This window comes from Numida meleagris, chromosome 14 (genome assembly GCF_002078875.1).
Source record: "Numida meleagris isolate 19003 breed g44 Domestic line chromosome 14, NumMel1.0, whole genome shotgun sequence".
Lineage (NCBI taxonomy): Eukaryota > Metazoa > Chordata > Aves > Galliformes > Numididae > Numida > Numida meleagris.
The window spans coordinates 4,845,567-4,869,448 of NC_034422.1; the positions used below are offsets into that span (position 1 = coordinate 4,845,567).

Sequence of the window (23,882 nt, forward strand, 5' to 3'; positions counted from 1 at the left end):
GAGAGCACCGTGCTATGGGCGCAGGGAGGTGTGAGCAGGAAGGGGGGGGCTGGAGGAGGGACCTCGGGGTGTGGTGTGGGGGGAGCGTGCAGGAAGCAGGGCTGGTGGAGAACTATGAGAGCGGTCAGGTTTTGGGGGTCATCCAAGCCTCAGTGCTGGTTGTTTTGTGGTTGACTGAGTTTTAACCTGCTGCTTTCCTCTTTGCTCGCAGTTGTTGCACGACGAGGAAAGCATGCTCACGATGAAGAGGAGCTCTTGGTTCTCCTAATCCTCCGTTGGTGATTTGGAAGCAGCCACCGCCACGTCTGCTCTTCCGACATGTCTGGATCTACTCAGCCCGTGACGCAGAGCTGGCGTGCCGCTGAGCCGCGCTACCCCCCGCACGCCATGTCCTACCCGGTGCAGATCGCCCGGCCGCACGCGGTAAGACGGGAGTCCCCTTCCCTTGGTGCCCTTGGCGCTGGGCAGTGGTTCCTGTGCTGGTCTCAGTCCGATTTTTGTGCAACAGCCACCTCTGTTTCCGTGCCCGTGATATGGGATTTCACCCTTCTTTTCTCATGTCATTGTCTACATGGTGCTTTCAGCTCTTCCCCTCTCTAGCCCTTACTCTGGTGCTGTTCGCGCACACTGGCTCACCACCTGTGAGTGCTGAGGGCTATTTGTCCTCCCGAGAGTGCAGCTGGTTTGGTGGGGAGAGGGGAATGTGGTTCAGCCCCAGTGGGAGCCAGAGCACAGTGCAGTGATGTCCTAGGGGCACGGGTGAACCTGCTGCTGCCTTTGGGTCAGGAGAGCAGCCCTGCTCTGCGTGCCTGGTGGCAGTCCTGTGGGGTAAGGAGGAAAGCTCCTGCTGATTTTTAACATTTTGTCTTTCCCCATGTTTTTCCCCTCCCTCCTCTTTGACCTGTGGACTTGTCTCCTGTAGGACCAAGCCATGCATTGAGATGAGGGCTGGCTGCGTTTTGCTGAATGCACTGGGTTAATTCACCCAGATCCAGCCTCTCCCTGTGCCCTGTCACTCACATCCCTGCTTGCTCATCCTGGATGTTTGAATGCTTTAGGTTTAAGCCCTTAACAGAAAAAAACCTCTCCTTAGTGGAGCAGCTTTAGTCAGCTCAGGCTGCTTAAATGAATCTTATTAGGTGCTGGAGTGTGGTGTGTGCTCTCCTTGGTGAGCTGCAGCATGGTGACTGCAGCCGGTGTGGTGGATGTAATGCAAGTTAGCGAGGTGACCTTGTCTCAGGGTTACATTGCTGATGGTGAAGGCTATTGAACTGTGAAACTCCTGCCGTGATGCATTCAGGATTTGACTTGAAAGCCTGGAAATCCAAGAAATGTCAACGAAGAGGTGAAATTTCCTTGTCTGCCCTCTTTGTTGGACTTCAACAGAGCAGCATGTATTGCAGAAATGGAGTTTGGAATGGCTTTGAAATAGGAACATACAGAGGGTGCAGGACAAGCTTTTGGCTGAGTTAACTGGCTCGTCTAGCTTGCTTGGGGTCTGCATGCTTCTGCACAAAGAGGCTTTTCATCCAGGCTATGAGACAGGCTGACCTGGTTTGATCTAGGGGAGTTTTGCTCCACTGGTATGAGCGTGTTTATTTGGGCGGTGGGTGGAATGAGAATGTTTGTCTCAACAAGAAAATCCCTGTTCTGTTTTTATCAGAAATTTGAGCAGGAGGATGTGACCAGGTGAGCAGGGTCTGCTGTTGTTGCGAAGCTTTGACTTAAAAACAACCCCCTAAACCTCAGAGCTCAGGGTGGAGGGAGATTTTAGTTGAGGGCAGATGGTTTCTGGCTTTGGGGTTGAGGTCTCCTCCCTTGCCAACCCGCATTGCTCCCTTAGTGTCGCATCAGCAGAATGACCCGAATGGGGCAGTTGTTTGCAAGGCAGGCTGAGCTTTGGGTTTCTCTGACCTGTCCTGCTCTCTGGCTAGAGTGAATACTGTTTTTATTCTATCCTATTAATGTTGGAAGAAGTTGCTGGCTTTTGCTTTTAGAAGCTATTTTTACAGCCGCGTGTAATCTTCCGAAGTTACGCGATACCTTGTAGGCGTCTGGGTGCAGGAGAGGTTGAGGTTTTCAGCTGGAAGGCCAAGCAGATCCTCTCACCCCTGGGTGGAAGCGTGCCAGCCCCACGCACGCTGAGCACACCTTGCTGTGCTATGGGGGGCAGGCAGCCCCCGTGCCATCGCCGTGCTGGGAGCTGGCCGGGCCGTGGCTCTGGGGATGGGGGCTGCTCTCCGCTGGGGTTACTCGGGAGAGCTCCGTTGCTTTGAAGCAGCTGTGCCGCTTAACATTAAAAGTCAGTGGTATTTGCTTGCATGTCTTGGCCGGGTCGGTTTTGTCATGGGGTGTGTTTGCACAGTGAGAGCTTGTTTGGAAGAAAGCAATGGAGGCCAAAACCAACCCGGCGCTGGCGTGCCTCACATCTCATTAGGTCTCGGTTCTGGGTTGCTGCATTCCACGACATCCTTTCATGCGAGCTGGGAACTTGTCGGCCCTGGGCTCCTTCCCCGGCTGCGGAAGCGGCCTGGTCACCTCCTCCCGGGCACGTGGGGCTGCGCACAGCGGGACTGCAAATGCCATGAGAACAGAAATAAATAATTGCAGTCCAACTGTGACAGGCACACCCAGGGAAACACGGTGCGGCAGGAATACCGAGCTCTGAAATGAGCCGTGACATTATTTTAGGCTTGGAGACACTTTATGAAAAGTGATTTAAAGGATTGCAGCTGTTGGATTTCACAGATGAGGCAAGTGGGAGTGGGCGTTGTGAAGGGGCAGGAGGCAGGGGAAGCAGGCGGGGCGTTTTTCTGCTCCCTGCTCACAAAACCTGAGGGAACATCCAACAAATCGGGGGAAAAAAGATGCATTTCAAATCAACTCACAGAAATGTGCTTGGTGCGTATGGGCACCGGCTCCCAGCAGCGAGATCCAGGAGCTGCTGCTGAGCCAGGGGCTGGTGGAGGAGATGCAGTACTGGGTGAGCAGGGGCTTTGTGTGCTGGCTTCACCTGCAGGTGCCAGCCCTGGGGAGGGCGGGGGGCCCGTGGGGCTGGCCCTGAGCCCGGCGTGGTGCAGCCAGCAGCCTTCTGCAGGGTGGGCTGCTCCCACTGCCCTGGGCCTCCCTCTGTTTCCTCCTCTTCCTCTCTGATTCAGTGGCAGCTGCTGCCCAGGAGGCAGGACAAGTGTGGTGTCTTATAACGACCTGAGATTTAATTCCATCTTATTAAAAAATTACTTACAAAACAACTTTGTTAAGTGTGCATGCTTTTAGAAGGAAGAAGTTTTGGTAGAAAGGTTCTGTTCTGTTTAACTTCTACTTGAAAAAATAATCACCAGTAATGAACAGTTTTTCTTTTTTCTTAGGAGAATTACGGGGTTCTTGGCCAAACTATAGGGAAGCATGTTAGTTTTCTGTATTAATTAGCTGTAATACTGGGGTGTTCAGCTATCTTGTTCTTCTTGGGAACAGAAGAATTGTTTGAATGCTTTGTGACCTTTAGCTAAAGGTGAAAAAACACATTACTTACACTGTTAACCTTCTAATGTGTCCGAAGTTCATGCTCTCTGAAAGCAAACCTTGGCATGACAGATATTCCTTTTCAAGCAACCTGCAGATATTTTCTGTCAACAGATCGATGTCCCCACGTAGTGCACGTCCCCTTTCCTCCTGGAGCCCCTCCGTGCTCGCTGTTCCCTGGGGCAGCAGGATTCCTCGCTGCATGCCTAGCGAGGGCCATGCTGTGCCATGTCAGCTGGGCGCAGGCTGCCATTGCCAGGAGCTGGCTGTCCCCACGCTGGAGCAGCCTCTGTTTTGGGAGTGCTTGCAGTACTTCGTTACTTACTGGAGGTATTACTCAGGATTGGAGAACGGTTGGGATGTATACACGTGCTCCATCGTCTTTGGAATGGCGGTCGTGGTGCGGTGTCCCCTTCTGACAAAGCCCCGTTCCCCACACAGTGGGATGGAAACATGAGCTTCCTCCTTAACCCCTGAGCTCCAGCTCCTGTAGGCCTTTGTGCTTTCTCCCTCCTGTCTGGGAGCAGCTCCTGGTAAGCTGCTGTAGTTCCTTCACTAACACCTTACAAAGCAGCTCCTGTGCAGGAGCAACTGCTCACTTTTTGGCCAGCTACTTCCTCATCGGCCTGAACCAGAGGCACGAGGTTGCTGCAGAGTGGTGTGCTGATGTGATGTCCTGGCCAGGTGATGGCCTGGGTGGGAGCGTGGCCTTCCCTGCGTGGGCTCCTCCCAGCAGCTGCAGCAGAGCAGGTTGCCATGCACGGACGGACAGGAGCTGGAGCGTCTCTGCGACGAGGCGATGAGCGGCAGCGTGACGGCGGGTAAGTGTGGGGAGGGATGGAGTGCCCTGCGTTACAAGCACAAGGTGCCTCTGCTGCCGTGGTGGGTTTTTTTTTCAGAATGGTTATTCACACTTTTATCTCCAGCAAGCAAAATGCCAGTCTGTGTCAGCGCTCCAGGAGCTTGCAGAACGGAAGGGCTTACGGTGCCAAATGCTAAAATCCCCCAGGCTGCAGAGAGCCTCCTCCAACCACCTCCAGGAGCGAGAAGAAGCTGCCTGCTCCCAGCTGTGCAGCCGGGGGGGGGAGATCGCTGCCAGCTCTGCAGCCTCCAGCAAACAGCCCAGGGAAAGGCTTGAGCAGCAAAAGCCTACCTTGGAATTTACCCACTGTGGCTGGTTCTGTCGTGAGAACTCAGAATGATTCCTCTTGAATTAACTTGAGATTTGCAGCACAATATTACATGAGATCGGTGCAGCTGAGTGGTGGTTTTTGGGAAATTGGCTGTGTGATTTAGGATCAGGAGAGATGCAAGTGAAGGAACAGAACACCTAATTCCCTGCCCTGGGGTCTCTCTCTCCGTGCCAGGAACAAGGAGCTGGCTAACAGTAGCTGCTGTGAGCAGGGCTCATTTTCCCTAGGATACAGCACTTATACAGAACAGCTCTTTTTCTTCAAGTAGAATTTTACGGCTGTTTCCTAATCTACTTTTTGGACGTGAGTTAATGCAGAGGAGACTTCTTTGCTTTTTGTTGATTTCAGAGTTGTAAATCCACAGGGGAAGAAAAAACTTGCTGCATATGTGGTTTGGCAAAGGTAGAGCTCCACTAATGCCGCTTTTGGGGATGTAAAGCGGTCGCCTGTGCTGCCAGCATGACTCTGTCCGCGATGCTCCACCAACCCCTGCGGTGGAAATGCCTTCTGCAGGATGGGGGTTCTGCTACTTGTCACTGATAGTCAGTTATACAAAACTGTGAGTGGGTCAGGCCCCTTGGCCTGAAGAGTTTGCTGTGGAGTTGTGAGGAAGTGTAGCTGAATGGGGACGTGGGAAAGCAGCAGGTAGGTGATGTACGGTGGTGGGGGACTGCTGCGGAAGAGATGCAATGATGAACAAAGTGACATGGTGCTTTAAACGTGGATGTTTGGGATTTGGCATGTTGCTCACCCCCCGCAAGGCTGGTAGCCAGGAGCGGCTGCAGGAAGCAGAGTGCCCGGCGTGGGGACCGGGGGAAGGGCTCCCTGCTGGCTCAGCGGTGCCTGGACGTGACTGGGACAAAAGAAGGAGCCAAAAGTCTTGTGATGGAGAGAAATTCAAATGCATCCCTGTGATGAATGTGCTGCTGTTCTGCGTGCAGCCCTGGCTGCGGGGACAGGGCTGGCTGCTGGCCTGGCACCAGGCGCTGGTCAGATGACTGGGAAGCCAGAGGAGCTGCCCCCACCACGCCGTCACTTCTTGTCCGTGAATGGCACATTCAGACGGGACAGCTACACATCGCTGACAGCCATGGTTTGTGCGGGGGGAGGGGGACGAGGCGTCAGGAAGGATGCATTACTGTGCAGCTGCTCCAGACGCTGATGGTGCTGGCAGCAGCCGTGGCCTCCGTGCAGGGACGGCAGCAGCAATCGATGCCTTCCAAGAAGAGGCCACGGGCGGCATGGTCACCTCCTGAAACAAAAGGCCAAGTCAGCAGCGTCTGTGAGGTGGATGGCAAAGAGGCTGTGCCAGAACAATGAGGGCACTTGTCTTTTCAGCACATGTTGCATCCCTTTAGGCAAGACAAAAATGCGTGCATTCAGCCAGGTTTTTATTACCGACCTTATCTCCAACAGTATAGCTAATTGTGAAGCAGTGGGTATTTGTTTTTATTTTTTTGAATCCTCAAAGAGCTTGAGCCAGGCTTTTGGGAAGGATGTGGGACAGACAGCAAAGTGCCTGGGGACAGCCTGCTTCGATCAATAAGAGCGGTGATGCTCTGCGGAGGTTTTCTCTTGCTTCCTGGGTTGATGCTGCTCCGTTGTGGCTCTGTCACCATGCAGCTTCCTCCCAAACCACCTCCTACCTGAGTCGGCTTTGGGCAAAAAATTTCTCCAGGCAGTGGCTCAAAAGTGCATTTCTCGGTCTGATGAGCAACTGCTGCCAGAGCCAAGGGGTGTCCAGGCACCAGAGAGCTTTTCCTTTTGTTGCTGAAATAGGTCGCTCTTGTTGCTGGCAGTCTGAGATTTAAAGCAACTTCTTTTTTTGCTAAGTTCAGGGTGTACTGAGTGGAGTGGAGATGTCTCTCGTCCGTTGGCGAGGTGCTGGAGGATGGGTATTAGGAGCAGGTTCTGCAGGGTGGGCATGGAACAGGCTGCCTGGGGCAGTGGGCACAGCACAGAGCTGCTGGAGCTCAAGGAGCATCTGGGCAGTGCTCTCAGAAGCAGGGTTTGGGTTCGGGTGGTTCTGTGTGGAACCAGGAGTTGGACTCAGTGGTCCTTGTGGGTCTCCTCCTGCTCGGGATGTTCTGTCATTCTGTGAGAAGTCAGCCCAGCTGGTGGATGGCATGGGGGATCCCTGGTCCACTCCTGCTGGGTGTCAATGCAAAAGGAGAATGGTGGTTTTAAACGAACTGGTCTTATTTTGCATTGAAAGTCGGTAGGAGCTCATGGTTACTTTCTCGAGCGGAGATGTGAGCAGCAGGGTCAGGCCTCGTGCAGGCAGCTCGAGCTGAGCTGCAGGTGCTCTCCTCAACGTGCTGGCCATCCTGCGGGCTCATTCCAGCTACAAGCCCTGGGTGTTTACACTTGTTTTTCTGCTGGTAGGAGGAAGAGAGGAGCAGCAGCTCGCTTATTTTACTGCAAGAGCAGCTCCGGGCTTCCTCTCCCTGGGGCCTCACCCTCAGGGCCCGACTGGGACGGGTGGAGCAGGCAGCGGTGCCGTGGCTGCGCTCGCGGTCAGGCTGCAGCACTGCCTGGTCCTTGTGCCGCACAGAGCCCAGCTTCGCCCCCAGCCTCCCCTGGCTCAGCTCAGGCAGCTGCGAGCCGGGGGGAAGAACGAAGCGCAGCGGCGAGCACACGCGTTCAAAACAGAAAGTGAGAGAGGCAGGCAGCCTGCGAGCTGCACGCGGCCATTGGTTCGGTGCCTGGGTCGTCCCGAGGTCAGAGGGCGCAGGGAGGATTTCGCTGGAGGTGTTGCAGTAGGTAAGGCAGCGCACAGAGCTCTCACCGGGCAGCTTTCTATTTTCATGAGGCTGCCTGCGTTTCTGTGCCGCTGAAAGCTTTTCTGCAGCGCTGCATTCGGTCTCCTGGCTTTAGACAGTTTGATTATGGTATCTAAATGAGCCCGATAGAGCAGGGTTATGTAGGGTGAAAGGATCTACCAGGAAGAGGAGGGAGACGGCGCTCTGAGCACTGCGGCGTTGGGGAAGAACACAACCAAGTCCTTGAGGCTGAGCGCCATCAGCTCCCCTCCCAGCAGCCCCGGGCAGGGGAGGTGCAGCGCATCACGCTCCCCCCTGGCAGTGAAGGCCGGCTTGCTGGGAGCCTGCCGGGGCACCTTCTCCGTCTGCCGCATGAAGAAGTGTATTTTAATGAGGCTGCTTTTGGCTTGTTAGCGTTTTATTTATCTAAACGTTGGCCTTGCTCTGTATTGCTCTGTCGTGGTGATTTATGGCACCATAGGCACGCCGTGTCTGTCCGGTTCGGGCCATGCTGCTGTTCTTGCTGGCTCAGCCCAGCCAGCTGTTCCAGGAGCTGTGCAGAGGGACCTGCTGCAGCCAGCCTGCACTGGGGCAGGTTCCTGCCTGTAAGGGAGTGAATCCGAGCGCTCCGTAGAGGCCAAGGGGTTTGCAGCATCTGTTTCTGACATTGCATGGGATGCTGAAGGCTGCCCGTGGCTCCAGCTGGATGCTGAATTGCTGTGTAGGCTATGCTGTGGGCTCAAGCCCGCTGTGAGGTGCTGCGGTGCTGGTGGTGGTTGCGGCGCTGTCCCTGTGCTCTGTGCCCCACAGCCCCGCACTGCTCCTTGTCCTTGGGGAAAGATGCCACGCTGCTGCAGCGTGAGCCGAGCCCTGGGCTGCTCTCTGCTGGGTTTCTTCGAGGTGGTTTGTTCCGGTGCTGCTGCAGGTGCACGGTTTGAAAGTGGATAACATTGGTTTTCCTTGTCGTTTTTTCTAATTTTACTTAGCTGGCTTTGCCCTAAGCTTTGGAGATACGGCGTGCTGCTTTTCATGCGTCTGTTCCTTGCACACAAGATGAATTGGCCTGGGCCAGGGCAGCGCTCCAGCACGGCGCAGTGCCAGGTGGCTGGTGAAGGACGAAGAGCAGTGCGTTTCTGGGCCTGGGAGGCACAGACAGCTTGGCCTTTTGCTGCATTTCGGTGTCACGCTGTTCCCAGCGCAGGGATCCGACCTTCCTCTCCTGCCTGGTGACTCCTGTAGGTTTCCAGGTCTGCTCCCGGCCTGGGAGCTGTCTCCCAGTGGGTCTCCAAAACACTGCTGAGCAGCACCGAGGTCTCTTCTGGAGGCAGCTCATAAACCTTTGTGGCGTTTGTGTCTGAAAAGCACGCTCCTAGCTCACAGTGTAACATACTGTAGTAACTTTCTGAGCAATTAATCCACCTACGTCCTGCCAGGTCTCCCTCGGTTCCTTTGACAGTTCATCACAGGGCACAGAAACCTGTCAGTTTTAATTCCCCTCGCTCATTTCTCAGGTTATGTTTTCTTCCGCTAGCACTGAGCGCCGATGTGAGTGAAGCAGAGCGGTCAGACAGCGGTGCCCGGCGTGGGGATGCAGGATGCAGTCCTGACCCCAGCATCGAGCCTCACCTGCTGCCTCTGGCTGTGCCGGGAGCCTCTGAGCTCCAGGAGCTGTTTTCTGGAGGGTGTCAGAGGAGGAGAAGGCAAGGCTGTATGTGGGTAGGGGGAGGGGGAGGACAGATGGCTGTTGGGACAAACAGGAGCCCTTTTTTCCTCTCAAGGGCACAGCCTTCCAGTCTCCCAGCCAGGTAATTCTTGTTTGTATGTCCACTGCAGGTGAGTGCCCTGGCTGTAGGCCTGCTGGTGTGCCTTCCCAGCTGGCATGTGTTTGTTGTGTACATTGACGGTAGGAGCTGCATCGCTCAGGTGTTGGTTTTCTTCTAAAAACAGGACGAGTACAGACAGGAGAAGCTTGTTATAGGCAGCAGCTCTGCCCTGGCCAGGCTGTGAGGTCTCACTGCTCCTGTACCTCGGTGTCTGAGCTTCTCCCACTGGTGTGGGATCATGGTGTGCTCTGACCCACAGTTCCACAAGGCCTCGTGGGTGGGGGCCTTCTTCCTGTAGGGCTTGTATGTACAGCAGGGCTGGAACGTCCCTGCTAGATGGGTAGATGGAGCCCTGCCTGAAGTGCAGGTGTTCCAGAGGTGCCAGGGGCTGCAGGTGCCCTAGGCTTCTGGTTTTGCTTTCCTTGGTTCCCGCCCTTTCCATGATCTGTCAGAGCAGAAGAACAGCAGCAACACACTATTGCTAGATGCTGGGAAAAGATGAACCTGCTCCCCAGCATTCACCTCCTGGTGTGCCTTACAGAACCGCCATTCTCCTTCCTCCTCCGTTTGTGTTTGACCTTCGCAGCTGCTGTGAGAGAGGGGCAGAACTGGAGCAGGGGTCTGGTTTTCTTGGCTCCCCCCTACTAAGTGTTTAGAACTGGTTTTTCTCCCTGGATTTCCACTAAGGGAAGGTGCAGGCTGGTGCAGCGTAAGCTCCAAAATCTGCTCTGTGCCCGCCCCTCACCGTGCTGAGGCTCTTTGCTGTGCACTGGGGTTTATCAGCCCTCGTTACATCTGATCAAATAACGCCTGTGCAGCTGTTTGGGCTGAGAGGTTTTCCCCTCCCAACTGCAAGTACTTGGCGTTATATTTGGTGGGTGGTGGTTTGCTTTGTTTTTTTTTGTTGCTGTTGTTTTTGACCCTGACATTTCTTCTTCTGTGTGAGGCAATCGGAGCTTTTGTTTGGTGTCATTCTGGGTGAGGGCTGTTTGAAATAGACTCCCAGGTGGGATTGGTTCTAATGTAAATAAGCGTCGGTGTTAGCACGGATATTCTGTGGCAGGGTTTTCTGTGCCATTGCTGAAGGTCTCCGTTAATTAGATGATTAGTCTTCTTTTCTGGTCAAGTATCTCTCTGCAAATAAAAAATAGTGATTGAAATGTAGGTGCTGAAATGCTGTTGCTGGAATCAGTCTGTGGCACAGAGCAGGAGGGCTTCTTATTTAATTAAAATCGGGAACATACTGTACTGTACTCTCCGAGGGTCAAGGAACAAAAGGGACGTGCACATAATAAGTAGCAAACTATCCTTTCGAGCCCCTTCAGCTCTGCCCAGGGGAGCTGCGTTTAAAGGAACAACGTTTGTGATCCTTCCTCTCTTCTTTATTTCTCTCTCCACGCCACAGTGTGGGTTACTGAAGCTGAAAGCATCCTGTGACGTTTCGTGTTCTCTCACCTGGCTCTGAAGCCATCACCAGAACAGTGTGGGTGCCAGAAGCCCCCGTGCGCCCCACGAGCGGCCTGGGCCGGGGGGCTGTGCTCCTGCAGGGCTGGGGGAGGCACCCTGTGCTTCAGAGGAAGAGCGCTGACACAGTCTGCTCTGAGCTGTCGGGGCTCGCTGCGTTCCTGAAAGCTGCCGTCAGCCTAACGAGCTCTGTCTGTTTCCGCAGGACGTCGCGCTGCTGGAGTACCAGCACCATTCCAGGGACTACGCTTCGCACCTCCCGCCCGGGTCTATCATGCAGCCGCAGCGGAGGAGGCCGTCCCTGCTGTCCGAGTTCCAGCCGGGCAATGAAAGGTACCTCGGGCTGCTCCCGGGGCTGGGGGGCATCCAACTATGGCAGCAAGTGTTTGCGCAGCGCTGGGCTGCACGGTGGGGCTCTGCACAACCCGCATTGCGTGGGGTTGGGTATTGCTACCGACTGTACCTTAGCTAATGCAAGCAGCGCCTTCTGGTTTCTTCTGTCATGCTGTCATGCGCTTCGTAGACGTGCTAAAAAAGCAAACACTGTGCACACTCCATCTATGAAGCTGCATTGCTGGTTTTGGCGTGTGGCTGCCCGTGCTGAAGGGAGGAGCGCAAATAGCTCGCTGCCACTATTCTTCCCCACTTCCTCTTGGGTTGCTCTTCCTCCACGCTCTCGCTGTTATTGTTTCTCTTTCTGTGCTCCTCTCACAACTTTCCCCGAGGTGCTGTGCTCCCTCCTGCTGCCCTTGTGGCTCTCCCAGTGTCACCAGTGATGGCTTTCATTGCCTCTCACCTGAGGTCGTGGTGTTCGGGTGCCACTCGGGCGGGCGCCGTGGGGCTGCAGCTGCACGAACCGCAGGAGCTGCTCTGTTGTAAAGGCCATCGCTCTGGCTCTCTGTTTCATCACAAAATGCTGCTCCCTCACAGTTTCTCTTCTGCATTTGATGCTTTAGTGGTTCTGCAAAAAAAAAAAAAAGTTGCCTGGAAGTGAAATAACCTTGTAGCAGTAGATGTATGCAAAGTGGGTTTTTTTGATGCTTGTTCCTTAGGCTAAGAATACAAGTAGTGCAGAGTCACTGAGCCGCTGCTTGTGGCCAGCCAGAAATGAGTCTGCTTCTCTAAAACCGTAATTGTTAGGGGAGAGGAGAAAGAGCTCAGGGTGGTGGTTGCTGAAGGGCACAGAGCAACTGGAGCACTGGGTATTTGGCTAGAAATGCAGCCAGGACTCTCTTTCTGGTTGGCTGAATTTGGCTTGGTGCTCAGCAGGAGGAAAAAAAAAAAGCCCTGTGGTAACCTGGAGGCAAAGCACAACCTCTAAAGCTCTGCCCTCCTGGATGGGCTCTGCTGGTTGTGCCCAGCACAACTCTCCAGACTTACTTGTGAGCTGATAATCAAGTGAATGTGGGTAAATGAGTAGAACTCATGGACTCGGACTAAGTGGAGCTGAGGTCGGAGAGGTGCTCATCCCTTTGGCAAAGCCGTCTCCTGTTTCTCTGCATCTTTAAGCGCTCCACGTTAAAAGCTCTCCCACAGACTTTGCTTTTCCGTCTTTGTGGCGTGAGGACCTGCCCCAAACCAGAGCCTGCTGTGCTGTAAATGGGCCCTTTGGGTGTGTGGTTGCTCACTCGAGAGCTCCAAGGCCCCGCAGCTCCCGGAGCGGGGCAGATTGGGTGTTGGCATTCACCCCTAAACCCAGCGCTGATTCTGGCCCAGGGAGGCGGTGGAAGCAGCTGAGTCCCCTTGGCAGGCTGATGCCAGGAGCATCTGTAAGCACTTTGGCTCTGTTCCTGCACTGGGGTTGCTGGGTTTGAGCTGAGGCAGCTGGCTCTCAGCACGAGGGCTGGGAGGAGGGAGCAATGGGAAACAAATAACGTCTGCAGAGTGGGCATGGGGGGATGAATGCAGAGGGGCACGGGGCGTGCTGTCTGCAAGCAGGAGTCTCATCTCGCTCCAGCCCTGCGCTCCCTGCCTGGCACCAGCCAGCGGGCATCAGGTTACGGATTTCCAGACTGCTTTTCTGCCTTCCTCCTAATGTTGAAGCAAATGTGAACTGGGGGGAACTCTTCCAACCTGCTGGAAGGAAAGGGGCTGAGGTGGTCCCAGGTTTGGGTAAATCCCAAATGAATCAGCCTTGAGCTGTCATCTCTCCTCAGTGGATGGGCAGAACTCCATCTGTAGCAATTCTGGCTTGAGAGAAGGAAGGAAAACTTGAAGCATTCCGAACATGTTGCTATAGGGAAAGTTGGCCCCGCCTTTCCCTGCAGGGACGTGCTGTTTTCTTTGATGGCTTTTTGGTAGCAGCCTTTTTCTTGGAAGGACCCACGGTCTTCCCCTCATCTTGTTCAGCCGGCGCTGCCAGCAGGGCTGTGGGAGCGAGGAGAAGTGCTTCGGGGTCTGCTGCTGGTACACATCGTACCGGCAATGCCTGCAGGGAATGTGCTGGCAGGGCGACAGGGGTTAGGGTTTTTCTCTTCTGCATGTATCTCAATCTGCAAAGGAAATGAGAAGAGCTGAGGTGAGCACTAAATGGCAGGTGCCAGTGGGTGAGGGAGCTGGAAGATCCAAGAACCAGACTTCTCTGGAGCAGAATTCCGTATTAACGCAGGAATGCTGGGGTGGATGATGGCTTCACCAGCAAAAGATGTGGCTGTAAATAAGTGATATGCATATTAACGCAGATATTCTGCCTTCATCCAGAACGAGATGAGTCACTGTTTTCATAGGAGATTGCTTTACCAGTTCATGAGACCGTGCCCTTTATTCGGAGCCGTTCTGCTTAGCAGTCGTAAGCACTTTGCAGAGTTTCCCAGCGTTCCTCTGAAGTGTGATATTTTGGATACGTTGAGCAGCTGCCACGTCTCTGCAGCCATCCGAGATAGCTGTGTGCAGTACAGCATGAGAGCAGGCCTAATTACTGCGCTCGTTGGACGTGATTAATCCTCCGGCTGGGGAGCGCGGGGCCGCTGGAAATAATGGGCACTTCTCAGCCCTCATCTGTGCCGGGCCAAATGGCACCAACTGTTCCAGAGCGAGCTGCGCGACCAATCGCCTCTTATTTATGGTCTTTAATTAAAGTTTCCCTCTTTAAAGGTGACCCTTTTCTCAGCAGTGCGGCTGCAATCCCCTGCAACCCCGGAGCTTCGTGTCTTTTCCCACTCAACGCCGAACCAGGAGGTGGATTTTTTTTTCTGTCCTCCTTAAATGAACGTGGGAAAATAGAGGCTGCAGAGGGCGGTTCTGGCGCGTGGGCACACGGGGCCATGGCGAGCCTGCTCCTGAGCACCCACTGCTCTGTGGATGAGCAAGGAGATGTGGAAGCAGCAGGTGGAACAGGTCAGTGTGCCCTGTGGGGCACCTGGGCTCTGCATTCCTGCCGATGGAGGGATAACAGTGAATGGAGCAACTTTCCCACGCCCGGTCCCGAACTGGAGTTATTTCTAGGGAGAGCAGGTGATCTCGTGATGCATGCTGCAGCCTGGCCAGCACGGGCCATCCCTGGAGCCATTGGGCAGGGAGTGCTCTGGTGACTCGGTGCTGCTGGGAGGGTTCTCCTGCGAGGCTCCGGGTCTGGGGAGCGAGGAGCACGTCGGGAGCTTGTGGAGATGCTGGGACCTGGCTGGCACAGCCCAGCTGCTGCAGGATGAGGGCACCCAGCTTCCCCACCCAGACAGACGGGCTGCTTCTCCCCTCCCTCTCCAGCTGTGTGATGAGGGAATGTATGGGCCGGCCCAATGTGTGTTTTTCTAGCTGCCTGGTGGCAGTTTGCCCCCACAAACCCTCTGCTTTCTCTCTTTAACAGGTCTCAATTTGCCCGGTCTCATGCTCTGGATAACATTGGCTATAAAGAGGTTGCTGAAACCTCTTGCAAATCTTAGCGTTGGCTATAAATAATTCACGTCAGCACTGGTAGTTTTCTGTGGTACTCACTATTTTCTTGTCTGTCTATACCTGTGGGGGCTGGAGATATTTTTTCGGCTTATTTTTGGAGACCGTTTCCCACCGAAGCGTCTCAGCCGGAGGAAATAAACAGCTGCACCGAGGCTGTCGCTTACCTTGCTTCTCCTTCCAACAGTCGGCTCGAGCCAGCTCCCCACCTGCCCGTGTTTGTCCCCATGGTACGGGGAGCGATATGCATGGATGGAAGCAAAGCTCCAAGCGTCTCCTTGCTGGGAGCTGCCTGGGCAGCTGGTGGGGCTGCAGAATTGCTGCTTCTCTGCTGCTGCTCAGCTCAGCTGGTGGGGTAAGGAAGGGGTATGCTGCTCTGGAGCGCTCCTCTGTTGGGATGGGGGCTGGGAAGCTCCTCTTTGACCTCAGGAGGAGTTTGTACTTGCCCATTTCCCTGTGATTTCACTTCTGCCGAGTTAGGAAGATAAAGGTAAGATCCATTTAGATCTAATCAAGGCTGCTCCTACAAACTCCCTGAGGGTGGCTCGAGGTGTCTGGTTGGAGCCTCTCTCCCAGGAGGTGGCTGTTCTCAGCTTCCCTTATACCCGGCTACCAGCCAGCCCCTTTTTAACCCGTTTTGTGCTCAGGTGGTTCTGGTTTGGGTATTAGGTAGCAGGCAGTGTTGCATCAGGTCTCAATGCCCAGCAAGTAGAGGAGCTTCCGGCCACATGTTCCATGAGTTTGCTGGGGAAAGGGCTGTGGTGTGTGAGTAATTGCAGCTGGCAGTGTGCAATTAATCATTTAGCTCAGCAGCAAACCAAAGGTCCAATCTTAGGTCATCTTGGTCTTCCAGCCTCGGACCTACCCCAGATGAAGCTGCTGTGTGCAGCACTGTGCTTGTGACAAGGGGCTCCGGGGGGGGGTTCCCGTGCCATTAGTAACACTCTTACCCTTCAGCAGAGTCAGATCTCTGGAATAAAGCAGCCAGGTGAGAACCGTTTGGAAAGTGCAGCAAAACCCCATGCTCGGTGTAACAGGAGGGTTTTCGGGGAGGGCTCTTCTTACGCCGGTGGCAAAGTCAGGGCTGTATAAAAGGCTGTTGTGAGGAGCTGGCTGCAGGTGTGGGTGCACGGGGGAGGTGTGAAGCTGCGAGCGGAGCGTTTCTGTTGGCGCCGGGCGGTGCTGGGCACAGTCATCCCGGGAGCGGCTGGAAATTCCAGGGCTCGGAGTCAACGGCAGTTCCCGTGGATGTGGAAATGGAAATAGAATAGCACCCTGTAACATCGCAGCTGCTTTCCCCAGCACGGCCCCTGCCTCTCTGTAAGTAACTGCCTCGGCAAAGCTGCGTGCTGCTCTTATGTTACAAGCGGCGCTTTCTGAGCGCGGTCCTGACCACCGCAGCGCTCTGCGGCAATTAGCAGCTTCTGGGTAACGCAGCCTTAAAAAAAAAAAAAGAAAAGAAAAAAAGGAAGAAGTGAGAATAAACACATCAGATTTTTAATTGCTGTGCTACGGCAAAGCCACGGGTGTTGGAATATTTTAACACCTGCCCAGCTCAACAGTTGCCGATTGTGGCTGGGTATGTAGCAGAGCTGGAACGTCGGCGTGCAGCTGCGGGCTGGCTGTGCAGCAGGGGCTGGGGCAGGCTGCTGGGAAACGTGAGGAGTGCCCGGGTGCTGCTGTGCGTGGCTCAGTGCGAAGTGTGGACGGGTGAGCTGTGCTTCAGGCCAAACAAAAGGGCTGTCCTGCTCCAAACAGCTCGCTGCCCTGGCCTGCGCGTGCTTTGGGACTGGTGCTGGAGAAAGAAAAAAGAAAGGGGGGGGGGGGGGAGGGAGAAGCTGTGGTTCACTTGCACAGAGCTGGGCTTGGGTCGCACTGCAGGGAAGGTGATTTCCACCTGGCACCTCCCTCCTCTGGATCAGGTCCAGAGCTGTTACAGCCGTTGGAAGGGCTCCCACTGCCTCCAGAGGGCTCTGGGCCCGTCCCTTCCTGCCCTGCTCCCAGAAGCTGAGTTAGCAAGGTGAGCCCGGCCACCAGCAGCCCCAGGTTGGAGGGGCACGCCGTACAGCCCCCTGCCCTTGGAGCTTGCTCTTGACATCCCTGTGATGTGCTTGCTTTGCCCCATCTCCATGGGCAGATTCCAGCCTGCTCCCTTTGTTGCTGCTGGGGGTGCACTGGCACTGCGCCGCACGGCTCAGGAGAACTCAAACAGTCTCGCTTAAAGGAGAAAGGAAAAATATAAGCTGTGTTTCTTCCAAGTTTTGAATCCCTTGTGTTTTGTTGTAATTTTTAAGAGGCACATCTGCCTGAAGTGTTAAAAACACCTTTAGAGCTGCTGCAACAAAGCTGATCTTTGGGTGTAGTAAAAGGTTCAGTGTTTTTTTTTTTTGTAGGAACCCTTTACAATTCCCACAGGAGAATCCCACTAGGAAAAATAGAGCTGCAAAAAGTTTTTATACTGGCTTAAACAAAAGCAAAACTAAAGCCAATTTCCAGGTATTACCAACTGCTGCGTATGTAACAGGTGAAGAGATCTCAGGCTGATGTGCAGGAGAGGCAGGGTGCCATGGGTCTGTGCAGGCTGAGATGTTTGAGCTGGAGCCGTGTTTTCTCCCTTGGTCCATCCTTGGGAACAGCGGGGCAGGGAGCCCTGTGTCCTGCCTGCAGTCTCGGAGCAGAGGGAGCAGAGCCGACTCGTTTTCTGAAATCTCCTTTCTTTGTCTCCAGATCTCAGGAGCTGCACCTGAGGACCGAGGCGCATTCCTATCTCTCTGACCTGACCAAGCCATCAGATTTGGAGTTCATCGAAACGAAGCGGCCACGCCTGGACCTGCTGCAGGACCCGCTGCTGCGGCACTCGCCCCTCCTGAGCCAGGGCCAGCAGGCGGGCAGCGAGGAGCTGCCCAAGGTGAGGGCTGCAGCCGGGTCCCCTTGGCTTGTGCAGAGCTCCCTGTGGGGCTCTGTGCCCCCACTGCGTCACACAGAGCTTGGTGCTCTTGGATGGCACGCACTGAGATGGGGTGACTTCTTCAGAGAAAGAAAAGGGTGTAGGGTTCTCTCCTAAACTGTTCTGGTTGTGGGCTTGTATTTATGGACTTGTATTTACTGGCTGTTTGCTGCACTAGAGCATTTGGGAAGTTCCTGTAGGCTGGGCTAGGGTTGGTCGTGTCTGGCTTTTCTGGATACTGTGCCTTAATTTGATTTTTACTTGACCTTTCTTATTTATCACATCTCCTTATTTAATATCGGTGTTTGAAGGGCTGGAATTGGCTGCTGGTGGTTCCTTAATGTAATCTTCCCCAGGAAAGCCTCCCTTGTCTTAGTCTCCTGGAACAGAGCAGATTGTTTACTTGCAATTACCTCCTCTGCCTGCGTGATAAATGTTACAAAGAACAACCCCTTGCTTGTGTGCCTGTTCAGATTGAGCCGCGTGCTCTATTGGGATGGACAGCGTTTGACTTCAGCGTGAGCTTGGATTTATTCCTGGTGGGGCTCACACGAGATCCCGCTGGCTGTCCTTGGGGAGAGGAACATATAACTTGGAATGGGGCAAACGAGGGCAGTTCAGGTGGTTGGGGCTCCAGGAGAGGCCTGGCCAGAGCTGGAGGTTGGGAGGTGCTGCCAGGAGCAGTGGGGACCCTGCAGTGTGGGGGCTCTGGCCACAGCAGTGATCCCTGTGTGCGCTGGCCCGGGTGGCTGTGGGGAAAAGAAGCTGTTAGCCACGAAACCAAAGATGTCCTCTCTCCATAGACATTAGGAAACCAGGACAGTTTTCTGCCTGCACATTGTTTCCATCAGCCGTTCTGTTCTGCTTCTCGCCGGAAAACCACACATTGTCTCAGCTATTTGTTTCTAATAGGCAAAGCCACTCTTGAGGCGTTAGTTGCTGAGATAGGGGCTGCATTTGCTTCTTGGTCTGTGACACATCTCCAAGAATTACATGCATTTTATGGGGCTTAAAACATTTCTTAATGAAAGAGAGAGAGAAAGCTGAGATGCATAGCATTCAGCAGGACAAGATTATGCTTTTAGTGGAGCCATTTGTAATTTTGCAGTCTGGAAAGAGAGAAAAATGTCTGGGGAGCACCTGAGTGGGCTGGGTTGGCTGCTGTGAGCTGCAGGGCTGCTCCCAGAGCAGGGCTGGCTGAGGTGCTGCGGGTGCTGCTCTTCCTGACGGCTTTACAGATTGTGGCAAGTCCTGGTAACAGGCTCTGAAGCTTTTCCTGTTAACACCCCCAGGAAAAAAGTGACTCTTGGATGGCTTTTATCCATCTTTCCCAAGTAGGGGATGAGCTGGGCCCCTTTCCCCGTTCTGGATCACAGCAGCCTCGCTTCAAGTGAGTATGAGCATGCAACACAAGGGCAACAGCTCTTACTGGCTCAGTTTATTGTGGCTGCAGAATACAGACTTGTGTTGGGGCAGTGTTCCTTACAAAAGCAGCAGCTTTACAGCCATGTCTCAGTCCATCCAGCAATAGGAGATTACCTTTTTGCATGAACCTTGCGTTACTCATACCCTTCAGCACCAGTACGTCTCTTCAAGCTGGGGAACAGAAGGCTGTTTCCCTGCCTGTTCTCCCTACTTGAGCATGGACCTTCAGTGTGTGACAGTGGATCAGAGCAATGCAGAGCGGGCCAGTCGTGTGCCTGCATGATCCCTGTCCCCCCGCAGCTGTGGGTGCTGGTGCCGCATGCTGTGCCCGGCCACCCGGCACCTGCCGCAGAGCTGGAGCTCGGTCCTCCTGCTCCCCTTCCCTTCCAGCTCTACTTATTCCTCTTGTGCTTCCACTTGTTCCCATTTCTGAGGCCGCTTTTCCACCACATATGTGGTTCGCTGCTCTCCCTATAGGATGTGAGTCAGTCGTGATCTGCATTTAGTCCCCCCGCCGGGGCTGGCTGCTGCAGTCGCAGCCTTTTGCTCCAGCAGGATCACACTGCGGGAGCCCCACAACCCTGCTGTGGGGCTGGGGCAGGCTCAGGAAACCTGAACCTCGCTGCCATCTGCCCCAGCAGGCCGCTGGCCGCCGGTAAGTCTCTTCCCCTTTCTGTGTCTCAGATTTCCCCGTCGGTAACAGGGACAATGCCACTTCCCTCTTTTGTAAAGGAGTTAGCAGCTTTTGATGGAAAAGGGCTATTAAAAAGCAATGCGTTGTGAGTGCATGGACTCTGCTTTGCATTGTTGAAGGGTTTAATTTCTTCCCTTTCTGCGTGAATGTTTTTGTTGTGCTATGAACAAAAAACTGCGGTATGAAAGGAGAAGGTGGGACTCTGGGGAAAGGCAGCGCTAAGGCCAGGATATATATGTGGCAAAGCAGAAATTAGGGCAAAGGGCACAATGCTTTGATGCACACTAATGCAGCTTTAAAAGCCATTAATTGAAAAAGGATGAATTAACATGTTTAAAATGCATTTTTAATGACGCATTGAAGCCAGCACCACGCGTGCCAAATTTCACACCAGCTGCCCATTCCAGAGCCCAACATTGACCAAACTCCTGCAAAACAGACGGGGCGGTGGGAGGGCTCCTGGCCAGCCCTGAGCTCCTGCCCAGCTGCAGCCTGGCAGCACCCCGAGGAGCTGGAGGGTCTTGGGGAGCCCCGTCCCTGCTGGCAAGGGCTGGCCCGGGGAGGGGGCATTGCTGGCTGGGACCCTGCTTGTGAGCAAGGGAAGCGCCCCAATCCCAGCACAGTGCTGGTAAATCACCAGCCTGCTCTCTGCTCCGTGGTTTTCTGCATGGCTTTGTTATGGGAACATTGATCTGTTGCTGGGATTAACCTCTCAGAGTTTCCAGTGGGCTGGTCTCACAGTTATTAATGAAACTGGCTGGAACTCGTGTTGACCTTGGCAGAGGCCCCAGTTGGCTACGAGGGAACTGGCAAACGCATAATCTCTAATTGAGTAATCCAGCGCAGGGGGAAGGGAGCGAGGGGGTGGAAGCAGCAGCGCTTTGAACTCGGAGAGCCGCGGTGCTCCGGCAGGATGCGTGGGAGCAGCTCCGAAACCTGCTGAGCACGGCACAGGGCCCCCTCGGATGGACCGGTGCTGGGTCCCGGTGCCTCCCCACACTTATGGCCAGGTACCAGGTGATTGGGTGATAAAGTGACGCTGCAAGCCCCAGGCATGTGTCCCCTGCTCTGTGTTTCCAGGGCTGGTGGCTGGGGGCCCAGCAGCAGCACGTGGAGCAGCAAAGGGTCCCACCGTGATGCGTTCCCTCCCACCTCTCCCTCCACCACGCTGTTGCTCTCGTTGTTGGCTGATAGAAATCCGACTGCAGGAACGATCCCATGGGGTGGGGGAGGACTCTGCGTTAGGACAGCAGAGATTCAAGGCTATTTCTGGGAAGATGAGGGAGATGTTGGCGTTCTCTGTTATTCCAAACATAATTAAAAGCTGAAATATTTGCATTGTTCCCACTGTCACACTGCAAACGTTTCTGGCTGGGTTCCTCTCTGCCCTCCTTTCCCCTTGTTCCCCAGAAGATCATCTGACCATCTTCCACCAGGGCAGCACGTGGCAGCCCCTGCTCGCTGTGCTGCCTCGTGCACAGCCTGGTGCTGCTCTGCATCGAAGGGCAGAGCTGCCAGGCCGCGGGGCAGGGTGCTGCAGGCAGGGAGCTCTGACCCAACAGCTGATGGTGTTTGATTTTGTCAGTTCTGATGGCTGGAGAACCACAGCCAGCACTGTGCTTGCAGCAGGGCAGCGCTGCCTGGCTCTGCAGCAGTCCTCCTTTTCTGTCTTTGAAGTGTTTGTGCATCTGTTACAGAGTAAAATGCTTTTGAAGGCCATTCTTTCTTTAGCAGCAAGAATTGCTACGCGTCCTGCTGTTACTTCCTGGAAAGGAGAGGCAGGGCTTCTGTGCTGCCCAGCTCTGATTGGGGATCCTGCACTTGTGGCCCTCTGGCAGGGAGTTAGTTGCTGTTAGACCTGGAGCATTGCTGCGGGATGGGGTGTGCGGTGCTTCCCATTTCTGTGTGTTCTGCACAGTGTGTGCAGACAGCAAGATGCAGGAGGTTACTGCCAGCTCACCAACGTGCACAGCTATTGCAGAACAGCCTGGGCTCCCTCCATCCCCCTCTGTGGGGGCCTGGGGGGTCACTGGCACAGGGCGAAGGGTTCAGGAGGCACCTGGGGCAGCCTCCATGAGTGTACAGCTCGGTGCATCCACGCTGCTGTACTTTTCCATCATTATGAAATGCTGTAAATCCACAGCAGTGACTCACGCACCAAAAGCTGCGAGTTGTGACACCAATCAGCTGAGTGCTGTGTGTGAGGAGGAGGGCATGCTCATCCTCGCGCCGTGCGGGTGCTGCGCAGTGTTGTCGACGGGGCTGGGGGTGTGGGAGTGACTCCGGGGCTGGGTTTGGCAGAGGAGCTGCTGCTCTTGGCTGTGGTGTGGGAGCTGTCATAGCACTGAACGTGGCAGCAGTCCTCGCTGGAGCTCAGGAGCTTCACCTCCATGCATTGTGGAGCCTCATCTCCCAACAACACCCTCAGCGTCAGTGGGTGCCAAGGGGCCCTGCTGTAATCACGCTCTGAGAACCTCCTCTCTTTTTGGACCCAAACCTGCTGTTCAAATGTAACACTTTCTCTGTGTTTTGGCAGAGCACGTCGGAGGGTTTCTGGCTCGCTGCATGACAAAGCGCGCTGCAGCTCCGTGCTGATGGACACTTGCGTGCAGCAGGAATGCTGGCTGCGCGCAGAGGGGTTGTTCTAGGACAAGCTGACAGGCCCTTGGCTTGTTCTGCCGCTCTCAAAAAATGTAATTCTAATTCTTGGCACCTTCCTTGAAGAGGATAAAGAGTGGGAACGCGGTGGAACCTGTTCTCTCTGCCCTTGGAAGCGTGCTGTTACCCACAGCGAGCTGTCGTGGGGCAGGACACTGTGCTCCATCCTCCCCCAGGATCTGGTGAGGGTATGGCAGAAATTTACACGGGAAACGGTCCAAGGCACCTCCTGTATTGCATTGGTGTTTTCTTTGGTCAGTGCTGCGTGAACATCCTCTGCCTACGTGAGCATGCAGCCCCACTTCCGTGTGCCTGCGTCCTGGGGGAGCTGCCAGCTGCTCTCTGGGCAGCGCCAGGTCCGCGCTTCGTGGGGCGGCATCCACCAGGGCAGCCCAAGAAAGAGCCCGTGCAGAGCAGCCGCCCCACAGGGTTACGGAGCAGGGCGAGCACGGGCTTTGATTTCAGCCTGTTTTTCAGGTCTGCGCTGTTTTATCTCCTGCCAGCAATGCGGGCGTGACGTGGGGCACACAGCCCCCGGCAGCCGATGGCTCCTGTCCCAGCAGCAGGGCCAGCAGAGATGCGTGCAGGGCTCTGAGCCTTTCCGACACTAAAAGCTACCAAAGAATATGCAGGTTTGTGGACGTAAATATATCGTGTATTCTCTTAATGGCTTTCAGTGTCTTTGGAGGGGGGTGTATCGGTTATACATCCATAAACATTTCATGCATATATGCTTTCCACAGTTTAATTGAAAAACCTGCATTTTTATGTATGTCATATATGCATACGCACATACATGCTGCCTTACACTTGTAAGCTGTGTTTTCAAAGGCTTCTTAGAGCTGTGCTATCAGTGATCCGGGCAAAGCAAGGCTCACAGTCACGAGCAAAGCTAAATATTGATTTGAGCTGATCTGGGCGCACTTGGAGACATCACTAGTGTGCATGAATACAGCATAATCTCTGATTGGAGTGGGGAAATTTCATCATAAAGCCCCAAAAGGGAGGTTTGTTATTGCTTTCTTCCAAATGCCTGAATTTTATTAGCTTCAGTCATTCTTGGCAGGGCGCTGGAATGGGATTTTATAGTTAGCAAAGGAAAAGTAAACACAGTAATCATTTCATAGGCCGGTGCCTGCCAAACCGAGATGGAAATTCCAGCCTTGGTGGGAAGCTGGTGCTTTGCTAACAGATAATAACAAATTCACTGTGGGCTCATTCTTGCTATGGGAGCTGAGATATTGGGTTTTTTCTTTAACATCCTGGCCTGGAAGGGCAGGGGTGCTTCATGCTGTTCTGCAGACAGGGCCTAGGCAGGAGTTTGCAGTTTGGGCAGCTTGTGCAGCAGCTGCAGCTGGAAGTGGTTCTGCTCTCCGAGTCCTCCAGAGCAGTTTGGTCCTGCGTTTGCTCTTCCTCTGGTTGGTCTTGTTGTGATCACGGTGCTCTGATACTTGAGACCTGATGGTTCTTAAACCCTGAGACCATCTCTACCTGCAAAAAAAAAAA

The 23,882-nt window shown here is 54.3% G+C and overlaps 1 protein-coding gene across 15 annotated transcripts in view; it reads left to right on the forward strand.

Moving 5' to 3' along the window:
- NCOR2 (nuclear receptor corepressor 2) overlaps window positions 1–23,882 on the forward strand; it is a 168,190-nt gene that overhangs the window by 47,107 nt on the left and 97,201 nt on the right. For 14 of the 15 annotated variants that reach the window (XM_021412549.1, XM_021412556.1, XM_021412559.1 and 11 more), the window contains exons 2-4: window positions 212–423; window positions 10,970–11,097; window positions 17,380–17,560. In XM_021412549.1, the coding sequence (XP_021268224.1) occupies window positions 319–423; window positions 10,970–11,097; window positions 17,380–17,560 (414 nt within the window). In that variant the 5' untranslated portion in view covers window positions 212–318. Of the gene's footprint in view, window positions 1–211; window positions 424–10,761; window positions 10,784–10,969; window positions 11,098–17,379; window positions 17,561–23,882 lie in introns of those variants that run through there. The other variant, XM_021412560.1, reaches the window with a different exon arrangement.